Source organism: Sesamum indicum, linkage group LG6 (assembly GCF_026168435.1).
Source record: "Sesamum indicum cultivar Baizhima isolate 11 linkage group LG6, ASM2616843v1, whole genome shotgun sequence".
Classification (NCBI taxonomy): domain Eukaryota; kingdom Viridiplantae; phylum Streptophyta; class Magnoliopsida; order Lamiales; family Pedaliaceae; genus Sesamum; species Sesamum indicum.
The window spans coordinates 11,796,426-11,809,904 of record NC_142662.1 but is presented as its reverse complement, the minus strand read 5'-3'; the positions used below and the strand labels follow the sequence as shown (position 1 = coordinate 11,809,904).

General features: G+C 37.3%; 1 protein-coding gene and 1 pseudogene across 2 annotated transcripts; both read right to left on the bottom strand.

Moving 5' to 3' along the window:
- Positions 1-526: 526 nt before the first annotated feature.
- LOC105180068 (dnaJ homolog subfamily C GRV2-like) lies at positions 527-8,823 on the bottom strand (annotated as a pseudogene). Its single transcript, XR_016065861.1, has 10 exons — positions 8,752-8,823; positions 8,108-8,577; positions 7,221-7,405; positions 6,774-7,118; positions 5,458-5,752; positions 4,015-4,431; positions 3,593-3,938; positions 3,180-3,523; positions 2,706-3,069; positions 527-785 (listed from the first exon to the last, which is right to left on the bottom strand). The product of XR_016065861.1 is annotated as a dnaJ homolog subfamily C GRV2-like (transcript).
- LOC148787778 (nuclear pore complex protein NUP205-like) lies at positions 8,455-12,921 on the bottom strand. Its single transcript, XM_088882245.1, has 7 exons — positions 12,796-12,921; positions 12,483-12,710; positions 11,775-11,860; positions 10,827-10,949; positions 10,514-10,741; positions 8,752-9,142; positions 8,455-8,588 (listed from the first exon to the last, which is right to left on the bottom strand). The coding sequence occupies exons 3-6, from the start codon at positions 11,781-11,783 to the stop codon at positions 8,942-8,944; spliced, it is 561 nt and encodes a 186-aa protein (XP_088738371.1). The 5' UTR covers positions 11,784-11,860; positions 12,483-12,710; positions 12,796-12,921; the 3' UTR covers positions 8,455-8,588; positions 8,752-8,941.
- Between the last annotated feature and the right edge of the window lie 558 nt (positions 12,922-13,479).

The window sequence follows — 13,479 nt, the reverse complement described above, 5'->3', positions numbered from 1 at the left end:
CTTAAGCACTTCCGGAAACATCATTCACTAAGTGTAGCAAATGTAACTGAAAGAAAATTATGTTATAAACTTCATTGGAAGAATTTAAAAGAAAGATGAAGACAAAAAAGAAAGAACTATAAATTAGAGGGTAACAGGACAAATTTGATGAAGTTGCACATGCGACGGGTACCATAACTTATGTTGGATGAGAAACCACAAATGCGAATACTTTTACAAAGTTACAAACACTATGTATAGTCTGCAAATAGTGAATCTCATTTCAATTTCATGCTAAACCAAATTTACAATAGCCTGTTGATGAAAAGATGGTGTATTATATGTTTGACATTTTCAGATTATATTTACCACAAACGTTAAAATTCCTTAATTGGTGTACCTCCTAGATTCACAAGACGAGCTAACTGTTTCGGACTCTTATGTGCACTTATATCAGCATCGCCAGCCGAGTAGCTGCAGGGAATAGTAGTTTCAAAATCTAAGCCAAAGCCCAACAATATAGTTTCACAGAGAAAGTGGTATGAGGTTACGTAAATGGTCCACCAGTCAATGCAAATTTCACAAACTATAAAATATTGTCCATAGTTTTGCCATTACCGAAACCACAAACAGAAGAAAATTCCAGAGTTGAACTCATTTGGATAGCATCCTATCCCATAGAATATATTACCTAGAAGGAAGATGGCTTGGGGAACAAAAGGAGTATTCGCTGTCTCCCTCTAAGCAGACTTTCAAATCTGCCTGAAAGTCTTTCGCAAATTTAGCGGTGTAATTTTCTTCGTTGCCTGCAGGAAACAGTATGGAAATTAGACCATCTAGCACGGATCAGAGATTGGTGCAAAAAAAAGTTCAAACATCATTTTATTGCCCCATAATTTTAAACAAAAAAACTACAAACAAAGTATATTTGCGTTGTTTGAGTTTCAAGAGATTGCAAGATTTCTAGGACACCACAATTTGCAGGCAATCATGATGCATAAATTTGTTAAAATAGACAGAATAGATGAAATATGACAAAACACAACTGTCGGATCATCTGTTAAGCAAAGAGACAAAATGACACTAACTTCAACTTGATATTATGTTTCACTATATTGCTTACGTTTAGCTGATGTATCCTTCACCTTCACCAACTGTGCAATATGTAGCCGAGTTCTAAGCCTGGATTGAGTAAAACCAGCGAAAACCTCCAACAATTTTTATTACAAGATGAGGAGCAACTGCCTATAGAAATTGAATAATGTATTTAATTCAGATCCCCAATATCCGCAAAGAGCTAGAGTACTTCAATACAAGTCAGCACAAAGTACATATGAATTAAGACATGATGGGGACAGGAAGCACAGAGTTCATGGTGATCCTGATTGGCATCACAGTACCATTCGTGGATGATACACAGGTATAGACAAAAGGATACCAATTCAAGACCTAAACCCATTGAACTCCAATTCTCAAATTGAATAGCCTGCCTAATTATTTCAAAGTTTCAGATCTAGATCTATTAACATGCGCATATTTCAGAGACCAAATACAATAGAAGGGTTTTGAGGGTAGCTGATCATAAACCAATCTTGAGTAGCATAATCATTCATGATACATATAATCTCACAGAGCTTCACAATAAATTACCAAATGAAACTATACTTGAGCAGGAGCTCATCACTTTCAATCTTACCCAAACTGACTGAAAAAAAGGAATATCACCAATAACGTCTATTGGAAGATTCGTTACAACAAAATAAGACATCTTTTTCTGAATATTAAATTACTAAAAGATCCATTGAATTCTAAAAACCATCATATCTGTCAATTGTGTTTCACATATACTTGGTGTGCAAATTATTTCTAAAAAAAAATATGCTTTTCAATATTTAATTCATGTATCACATACATTTGGCATGTAAATTATTTCAGAACAATTCATGCTTTTCAAAAATTCATTTACACTCCATGTTTCCTGATAATCTGCAGTGTCACAACATTACCCACTAAATGTATTAAAACTCATGCACTATGCCTCATCAACCCACAAATTCAGAGCATATGATCTATTTATCGTGGCAGTTCTATTACCTAGATCCAAACTAAACCCCACTATTAGCTGACCTTATCCTGCCCATCCTATGCGAGAGTATGGAAGACTCCTTAATAAGCCTGCATCTACAGTGCAAAGCAGATCAAAGATACATGTGAAACGAAGATATCTTCTCAGCAGCTTTAATTTTCTTAAGCCTAAATAAATCATTATTCACTTAGTATTCTCGCATGCTAATCAATAAACTCACGGAACAATCACAATACCTCAAGAAAAGCTTTTAACAAGGACTTGTAAACTACTAATCCTTTTAGAGCTTTTCATTTTGGTGTGCATATTGTTTTTCCTTGTCCTTTTAAAGGAAACATGGAAGATCCCACGGCTGGAAGTTATCTTTGTTGAAAGACTGACTGCTTATAATTTTTTAAAAAAGAAAGGTTAAAAGTAACAAGATTTGATGCAACTAAATCTGATGGAAAACAAAACCATGATTAAGCAGGGGATGGGTCATGCTGACCAACCACATAAAGCTGCCAGCCGTTGACCAATTCATGCAAAAAACACAACTCAAGGGTTTTAGCTACTGGTTGTTCTAAAAATTTCAGGAAAAACTCACTCAAGAATAATAGGTCAGATAAAATGCAACACAGATTAAGGAGTCATGACTTACATCAGAGGCACTCAGTATGTCGCGTACTTTGGTACAATAGGCCCCTTCTGTTGCAAATGCATGCAACGAACCATCCTCAGATACATAGGTTTCTGAAGCCATTGTTTCTCTGCTTGCTCCATGGGCTACTGCAGACACAAGTTTGGGCACATAACCAAGATATCCAACATGATCTGCAAGAGCGGGGTACATCCTAAGTAAAGAGACCGGGGCAGCAGAAAGAAGTAGAGGAAGTTCAGTGTCAACAGCTTGGCCATCATATTGTGAGGCGGCAACGGATGTAAGGTACTGATCCAGCAGCCCTTCAAGAAATCTCTGGAAATTTGGTATATTTCAGGAATAACCTAACATAGATCCCTCCAACCTAGACAGCAATACATGATGTAAGTCATCAAACAGAATTAGCGTTCTTTAGAACATCCATGTAATCAATCAGAAACAAAAGAGTACATCTGCAGCACACAGCAGTTATACCTGAGGTTCATTTCTCATCTCCTGTTGGCCAGAGGCCTCCTCAGGTACATCCCAATCAACAACACGTCCTTTCACCTGTTCACGGTACAGATCCGAAGCCATAGTTGCTATTTGTGCAGACAACGATGCAGCCATTGCTGGAGTCCAGACAAGTTCAGGAGTTTCTGTTGTTTGTTCAAGAGCAGTCACAACTACTTCACCAGGACCATCCCTGATTACCAAGACAAGGCCATCAGGCAGAAATCTTGCCAGAGTTATCGCCACTCTAGGCCCATGCATAGTCTGGCCAACAAGCTTCCCTAATAGCGAAGCTGCTGCGGCTCTTTGCTGCAACGGAATTTCTTCTACACAAAATTTCCATTTTAGAGCGCAAGATAGAATTCTTAAGAAACCGCTATCTATGAATGAAAAACCTTGTATTGGCAAGAGAACTTCAAGAATGAAAACCACCCCTCCATGCTTTGCAGCTGCACAAGCTAGCTCCGGCGTGCTTGCCAAGGCATAGAGAACATGCAAAGCTCCTTCACGGCAGCTGGGAGATGAGTGAAGCAACTGTAATAAAATAAGCAGACCAGAGCTATCTGCGACTATTGCTTCCACACAAGGTGCATATGTTGTCAACCGTGACAAAACAAGTAGAAATAGCTGAGGAATGTTGCTTGATGAAGAAACAGGAAGAGAAAAGCATTCAAAGAGGGGAAATAGCTTCTCCTTTGTGGAGAGCACTGAAGCTAAATTCAGATTCTTTGTCAACAAGAGCTGAAATTACAGAAATTACAGAAAAGAAGGTGTCAAGGGTGACAAAAAAAGTGTCAGACGAAAAACCAGACTCTACCTGAAGGGATAGCAGACCGTATTGAAGATTTTTAACTAGTTCCAAATCCTCCCTCTCCAGGCTTTTCCCATCAAGTGATGCTGAAGAATCATCAGAAGAATGCTGCTCGGCAGATCCATCAGTGGTTACATCACTATTAACATGAGTATCCATGCTTGCAGCAGGTGCATTATGGACTAGATGTGATATAAAATCAACAAGGGCAAGACAGAAGTCCTCAGGCTTAGTAATTTCAAAATCTGGTTGATCATTATAGACTCTCAAGTATACGTTGCCAATATAGAGCTCCTTAGATAATGCTTCATAAACAAAGGAATGCGAATCTTTAAGGTCATATGAACCATGATGACTAAGGCTTGCATGCTGCTCTTCCACAAATTTCAAAAGTTCTACTCGAGTGGAGGAATTCCAGATTATCTGTAAATGAAAGATCAAGTGAAACTATGTCATGATATCTGATAGTCCCACAAGGTCATCAACTATGGCATAGAGCACTACAAATGGCCATCACTTGGAACTACAGTATATGTGTTTAAAACATTTTCAATCTAGATAGTTATGGAAAGTAGCACCCACACCCCAATTATTATCAGAAAGACAACCTATATATAGATTAGAATTATAGCTTGCACATAACAGATACCCTTTTCTTAATCATTATGCAAAAAATAAAACCTTCAGGCTCGTGAAAAGAACTTCTGGTGCTAAAGCTTCTTTTTTTGTGTTTTTGTTTTTTTTTTTATGGGGTGGGGAAGAGGAAAATGTGCAAATAGGTTTGCATATCAAACATAAGAAATGTATGGAAACTTCACAACTAGTCATAGATAGGAAGGGCATAGATTTTAAGGCCCAACACCAAATTTCTTTGATCTGACAAGATAGATATACGGAAGAAGATACTCTATAAGATGCAAACAAATAACCTCTTCCCTTAAAGAACCAATAGTTGACCTGAAAGAGATTCTTTAAATTAAATACTATGTCCAGTGCAAAAGACAGTTCAAAGGAAAATTGAGTTCTCTAGATTTAAATGCAGAACGTCCAGAAAACATCCATGCCACCACCATACCCGAATTTGCTAGTAAAAAAGTAAATCGGGAAAAGAAAAAAAAAAAGAAACTTGAATCAGTTATAGAATCTTCATGACAACTACATACCAAGTAGTTAAAGCCAATTTGAAACCTTTTAACAAACATGTAGAGCATATTGCTTTCCTCTCTTTTTTTCCTCAGTTATCTACTTCTAATAGAACCAACAAAGTATTTACAAAAGAAGAAGAAGCAAGTATTGCCTACATATCAGAAAAGGTATGTTAAGAAGCCTGCCCTGTTATAGTGCTCTAAGTTTCACAACATTCAAAGAAAATATGCAGATATGAGGCAATGCTCAAGTAGCACCCAATATGTTTTTTCTTTGTCAAAATGCAAAATCTGCAGCATTTACCTCAGGGGACTCCAAGTTTGAGTTTAATGTGAATAGGAGGTCTTTTGCAAATTTATTTTTCAGCATGCTTGCAAGTTTAGGGGTTAGTAAAGCTCTAAGGGCATCAGCTGCAGCCTGATTGTAGGGTGTCGGGATCGCCTCGTTAACCAAACCACTAAGCCTTGACAAGGCATGAGATGCTTTTACAGCATGTATGTTTTTTGCTATTTGAACGCTAGTTCCAACACCATGTGCATCTCTCTTATCTGATTCCTCTGCCGTCGAATCATATTGGAGCAACAATGGTATAAGGTACCTGAACAAACAAAAAGTGACTATAGAACCACAAGTTTCTGAAATGGACCTGAATTCAAACAAAATAATCCACCTGAGAAAGACCATAACATCACGATAAAGCAGTTTGCAACAGTGGAGTGGTTTTTAAGATATAACAGGCACATAGCAGCTGATGCAGAGGCCTTCAAGTTCACAATGTTCATAAACCATAAAACTTCCACTGTGCCGTAGAATAAAGAAATTTTGTCTTTCAAAGAATAGTCACCATAAAGTACCTTCAACACAATAGTTCCAAGATTTTGTTCAATTTTAAAATAAAAGTTCGACTCTCTTCGCAAGCAAATTGACTCAACAAAAGGTACCAAACAAATAAACATTACTCTATGAACCCTCAAGTTTGTAAATGGACCTCGATTCAAGTAACAGACCACAAGAGAAAACAATAACATCAAGGTACGACAGTTTTTTGAGAAACATCGGAGTGGTTTTTGTAAGATGTAACAGTCATGTACCAGCTGATGCAGTGGCTTCAAAATTCATATTGTTCATAAAGCTTAATTTTTCACACTTCACGTAGAAAAAGTACATTACTGCCATTCAAAGAATAGTCACCACAAAGCATCTTCAACACTAGAGTTCCAACATTTTGTTCAATTTAAAAAAATAAAAATATGACCACCTTCACAAGCAAATAAATTTTCTATACAAGCTCAGACAGACACAGAGAAAATGCCAGCAACAAAGTCATCCACATGAGCACAAAGAGCATTATCAATAGACCAACATGGGTAATTTCATTATTCAACATCCATATATGAGCTGCGAAGAATTATATGGGCAAAAGAGTGAAAAGTAATGAACGAATAGAAGCTAAGTCACTGATTAATATGTCACTTGGAGCCAGGTTAAGCGATAAATATAAAGGACGGTCAAGAAATCCATAACAGAAACAGTAGTGTTCTGCAAACTTCCAGAAACTAGAATCTCATGCTAGAAAACTGATGAAAGCATAATCATAACAATATAATGATCTATCTTACCACAGCACACCAGCCTTCAGAAGGGAATTTTGAATTTCAGAGGAGATAGAAAAGTGAGCAATGGTCTGCAGGGCAGCATCAATAGCAGCAGGAACAAGCTCAAGTTCAGTGCAATGAACAATGTCATCAACTAATCCTGAAAATTCGAGCATCTCCGTTCTCGCACTTTCAAACTGACTCAAAACTGAAAAGGTTCGCATTATGCTAGCAACAATAGTAGCGGACGGTTCAATGGCAGGAGTTGTTGGCTGGACCACACACATGCAATGGGAAAGGAGGGTTGCAAGAAGAGGTATTCCACCATCTCTCACAAGCTCTTCACCATTGAATGGTGAAGACTCGCATCTGAAAGTTAAATATGTGGAAATAGCATAAGCAAAAGTACATTTACCAAGTACTTATCTAAAGAAGAATGATATGGAAATTAAAGGCAGATGATGAATTTACATCAACCAAACAAGCTCCGAGGATGCAACTAGAAGATGTGCTCGATCAGAGGAAAGAAAATTGTTATCATCCTTGTCCACTGTAATGGCACTTAGGAGCATAGGATATCCAGCATATTTGAATGGCATCAATAAGAGAAGCAACAACCTCCAAGTCTGGGGACCTTGCAATCCTTGCATGGTCACCTAAGGAAGAGGAATAAGAAAGCAGTAGATCACTAAAAAGAAAATATGAAACATGGAACTCAAATATGAAGAAATACAACCAATTAAAGAGGATTGCATTCCGGCCAAAGACATGCCTCATAAAAACCCTCATATGTAGGGTTCAACTTAGGAATTTTGTCCAACTTTGCTGATCATATTCCAAGAAGTTTATTGATTGCAGAATGAAATATTAGATGGAGGCAACAAAACCAAAGGGAAACATATGTAAGTAGTCCAAACCTCATAGGAAAGCCCTATGATTTACATTTTCACTCTGCCGCAAATGCCACTTAAATTTATATATTTAAATTTATTTCTTGGTCCAAACCTTAAAATGAGGTAGTATCATATCTAAGAATTAAATAAATATATAGTCCCGTGTCCTTCCTTGTTCCAAGATATATTTAAAACCAATACTGATATCCATTTATATGTGTAAAAAAGCATTTGGCTCATCTTGACAGCATAAATACCTTTAGAGCATTTTCTACCAGTCAAATAAACAGCTTAATTGTGAAAACGGTGTCTAAACAAGTCGACTAATTCATTTGAAATAAGATCTGGCAGCTTATAAGATCCCTTGTCTATATGATCTTTTTTTTTTCTCAAGCTTAATCATATAGTCTCCGTTTGTTATGAGTAACGACAGATCCTCACACAGGATCAAGGAATTAGGCATACCTGCAAGCACTCATAAGCTTTCTGCACCGCCAGAAAATTCTCCCTCCCTTCAGGATTTTTGTTTGGAGATACTTCATTGCAAGTTTCCTATACTGTCTCTTGAGCTTTTCCCTCAATATACTCAATCTGCTTTGATATATTAGGTATCTCCTCAACTGACTCAAAACTTGGTTTTTCAGGGGCGTCATCTCTGGATACTTCATCAATGGAAATCTCTAGTACCTTGCAAGCAAAGTCTTCAGAAAGGTCCATTGGCCTTCGAGTTAACTCTTCTCTCCACATTACTAGCAATGATTGCAAAAACTCAACATGTTCAACAATAGGCCAATTAGGAAATCTAATTTCATCACATAAGTTTCGAGATAATAACGATGACACCACATTTTATCTTTCAGCTCTGGATATGTCACTGGTGGCATTGGAGCATAGTCATATAAGGAATGACAATGCTGTGACAATTTCTGGGGGAATCACCAAGATGCTGAAGAACCAAATCAAATAAAAATGAGAGTTAAATGCAGCACTTATTTGCATTGAGGATGACTCAACTACCACCATGTTTTAGAATGTAAATATTAAATGTTAACAAAAGATGCTTGGGATGAAAGACAAGTAGCAAACTCCAGTTGCAGATTCAGGGCTACCTGACGGATCAAATTTTCTGCTCGCATCTTGTGTGTCCAAATAATCTCAGGAGTGTCAGAATCAGAAACCATTGCTGCGGCAAAAGCAACTGGGCTGCTACGTTCCAGTACATAAAGCAATGACTCAGGTAAGAGGCCGCCCAAAACACTTCGTTTCGCCAAAGGTAGAGAAGAGGAAACTGCAGCGTCCTCACCACCATGAAAAGCTTGATAAACATGAGTCACTGAGAAGAGTTGGGCAATTGAAAGAATTAGATCCAGGGTAAGCCAGAGCAAAATAAAATGCGCCTGTACTGTAGAATCGGATTATTGCTTTTGGGTTCCTAGTAACTGTAGCTTTCAGCAGAGCAGCAGCAGCATCAACAATAGTCGGTTCACCAGAAAGCATTCCCTGCACATAAGAAATAGAGGAAGAGTTTGGTTCATTAACCAAAGCTCTGAAATTAAGAAACAATGTGCATATTGATGGAGCCACCATCCAGCCACTGCCTAGTTCAGCTTAAAAACAAAAGAAAAAAAACGAAAACATCTCAAACCTCTCTGGAAGGCAAAGAAAGGAACACCCCACTTCCAAAGTGAAAGTGTTATAATATAATTACCATGAAAAGGCACAAGAGAATATGAAAAGTTGCATCTTTAAAACACCAGGAGTTTAAGGATACTAGTACACGTGGATATCCTAAGTGCATATTACACGGAAACTGTATCTTAGTTTAAGGAGGTGCAATAGTTCCAGTGACCCTTCTACAGTTGTTTGCTCAATCAGTCTCCAATGTGCATCTCATGTGATGATAAGCACAAATACCGGATAACTAACTCCCATTTTAAATGGCTTGCATGGCAACCGGTTTATTGTAGGATAAAGCTCTGATCCTATTTTACTCTATGTGCCACACATCAATCTTTTATGTAACCAAGCTCATAACCAAAGGAATACTTAAAGGGGCCCAGTGCTTTATGTACGTGAAAGAATGGCCTGCTCGTTGAAGTGAGTAAAGATTGAGGGAAGGGAAAAACAAAATGAACAGCCCTTCATAATTCTTTTGAACCAACTTGTACCAGATATACGTACAAGCAAAATTTAGAACTCTTTTAACAGAAGTCGGAAATGCTGTACCCCACCCTCGCATATCCATCAACATAATCCTCGACTCACTATCAGATCATTTACGTCAGTTCCTACAAAGAGAAGCCCAGAAATACGTTGAGCACCCCTCCTATCCTAGCTCTTTTAGAATCACTTCATTTATCACATTCAAGCATGAGAGAGAAATCATCCAGCTGTTCATCACAAATCACAATCAGCAAACCAAGACGAATGTATTTATTTAGTTTGGATTAAAATTTTCACAATAACTATCTCTGTACGGGTGGTTCTGTTTGGTGGTATATCAAGGCAAGCATGCCTTCTGTTCAGTTCCTTTAAGAAATTAGTGAAGCAGCAAGAACAGAAAATGACATGTTCTTAAGTAAAGATGGCTAAACCCAAAAGAAAAGACGTAGAAGCCCAAAACAATATTACATACTGCACGGATTTGATAGAGCATTAAGGAAGGAACACAATCTTATAATCACTCAATAACTAAAGAATTCAGCCACAGAGAACAAATGGGGTTTTGACACAACATCAGTTTAGGGCTAGTCATGATTCAGGAAACCAGGAAGTTTGCATTCCAGTCAAGAGCCTGATTAAAATTAAATAAAGGAGGTTGCAATACCACCGCTGGTGTCAAATTAGCTTGCACAAAGATTAATCACCAACCTGATATGCTGCTGTATGAAAGATCTTATCCAGCCAAAACTGGAAAACGTTATTGGCAAAAACGATGTCCAAACATGAGCAAACACTTTTCATATCATTAGACAAAGTACTTGTCAGTGCCTCATTTGCGTCATTTCCGTCTTGTACCACAATCAATTGTACAAACCATGCAAGGCTTACACAATCAACAAAGCCTTCAACTACAGCATCATTTCCAGCAACCATCACCTGGAAGAAGCACAGGATCCAGTAAGGTTCAAAATGTCATAGACAGAGGTACAGTGTCAAACAAATAGGTAAGGTTTTATCTTACAATCTCATGAAATTCACGCCTAAAAGAAGCATCCTGCGACAAGACAAACGCTTTGTTCGGTACTGTGCCCAAAGCATCTGATATGAAAGTGATGACAAGAGAGAATAGAAGGCCATATGCTATCTGCACAAACAGAGAGAGCTTTGCATTTTCAGTAATAACAAAATAGAAAAATGACATAAACACGAAAGACGCATTCAAAATTTCCTAACCAAAACAAGAATCAAAAAAGAAAAAGGAAGGAAAAAGCAAGCAAGTGTAGATAAAAAATTCCATTTTTCCAACACAGATACTAGTTTATTTATGGAGGAATTTTTGGCTCTAGCAGATTCATGCTCCACGTAAATACGAAACTTACAGTGCTTTTGCATATAAAAATAAATCGCAGATGACCTTAAACCATATTGTCAGAAATTGGTTGAACACTTGCAGAAAAATCATACCATGAGGAAATCTATAAGCAAAATTTCATGGTAAGCCTATAAGAATACATATTCTTTCTATATGGTCATCAGCAAATATAAAATAGTATATACCACATGTACGCTAGAACCTACAGAAGTTCCCACGCTATTAGAAAATGAGTACCGGGTCCATCAATTCTTTGTTCTCACTTCTCACTCTGTATTGACATTATATAACTGTATTTAACCTATGTAATTAGTACAGTGGGATCGATTTGTGTAATAAACATAAATAAATCTCAGTCAAGGTAAGAAAATAAATTTAATGTACACCTTCATAGTAATGGGCGAGGAAAACTTGAAAGAGCACTAAATCAGTATAGATTAAGAAAAGGATAATCTCTCCGAGATACATAGACAACTGAAATAAATGTTATGTGAGTACATTTGAACTGCATGCACCTAATGTATAACCAAACTCTGAAATGCCTTAGTGCAACTAAGGTGCACTATAAAATACATAACAAGATAAGAAGATACGGACCTGATGCATCAAGCAGTCCAAACCCCCAATGAGTTCCGCAGCACTCTGTTTCAAAGTAGAAAATATGTCTTTGATGTCTTTAGAGCCTGCAGGAAGCAAATGCTATCAGATCATTTACGTCAGTTCCTACAAAGAGAAGCCCAGAAATACGTTGAGCACCCCTCCTATCCAAGCACTTTTAGAATCACTTCATTTATCACATTCAAGCATGAGAGAGAAATCATCCAGCTGCTCATGACAAATCACAGGCAGCAAACCAAGACGAATGTATTTATTTAGATTGGATTAAAATTTTCACAATAACTATCTCTGTACGGGTGATTCTGTTTGGTGGTATATCAAGGCAAGCATGCTTTCTTTTCAGTTCCTTTAAGAAATTAGTGAAGCAGCAAGAACAGAAAATGACATGCTCTGAAGTAAAGATGGCTAAACCCAAAAGAAAAGAAGTAGAAGCCCAAAACAATATTACATACTGCACGGATTTGATAGAGCATTAAGGAAGGACACAATCTTATAATCACTCAATAAATAAAGAATTCATCCACAGAGAACAAATGGGGTTTTGACACAACATCAGTTTAGGACTAGTCATGATTCAGGAAACCAGGAAGTTTGCATTCCAGTCAAGAGCCTGATTAAAATTAAATAAAGGAGCTTGCAATACCACGGCTGGTGTCAAATTAGCTTGCAGAAAGTTTAATCACCAACCTGATATGCTGCTGTATGAAAGATCTAATCCAGCCAAAACTGGAAAACATTATTGGCAAAAATGATGTCCAAACATGAGCAAACACTTTTCATATCATTAGACAAAGTACTTGTCAGTGCCTCGTTTGCGTCATTTCCATCCTGTACCATAATCAATTGTACAACCCATGCAAGCCTTACACAATCAACAAAGCCTTCAACTACAGTATCATTTCCAGCAACCATCACCTGGAAGAAGCATAGGATCCACTAAGGTTCAAAATGTCATAGACAGAGGTACAGTGTCAAACAAATAGGTAAGGTTTTATCTTACAATCTCATGAAATTCACGCCTAAAAGAAGCATCCTGCGACAAGACAGACGCTTTGTTCGGTACTGTGCCCAAAGCATCTGATATGAAAGTGATGACAAGAGAGAATAGAAGGCCATATGCTATCTGCACAAACAGAGAGAGCTTTGCATTTTCAGTAATAACAAAATAGAAAAATGACATAAACACGAAAGACGCATTCAAAATTTCCTAACCAAAACAAGAATCAAAAATGAAAAAGGAAGGAAAAAGCAAGCAAGTGTAGATAAAAAATTCCATTTTTCCAACACAAATACTAGTTTATTTATGGAGGAATTTTTGGCTCTAGCAGATTCATGCTCCACATAAATACGAAACTTACAGTGCTTTTGCATATAAAAATAAATCGCAGATGACCTTAAACCATATTGTCAGAAATTGGTTGAACACTTGCAGAAAAATCATACCATGAGGAAATCTATAAGCAAAATTTCATGGTAAGCCTATAAGAATACATATTCTTTCTATATGGTCATCAGCAAATATAAAGTAGAATATACCACATGTACGCTACAACCTACAGAAGTTCCCACGCTATTAGAAAATGAGTACCGGGTCCATCAATTCTTTGTTCTCACTTCTCACTCTGTATTGACATTATATAACTGTATTTAACCTATGTAATTAGTACAGTGGGATCGATTTCCG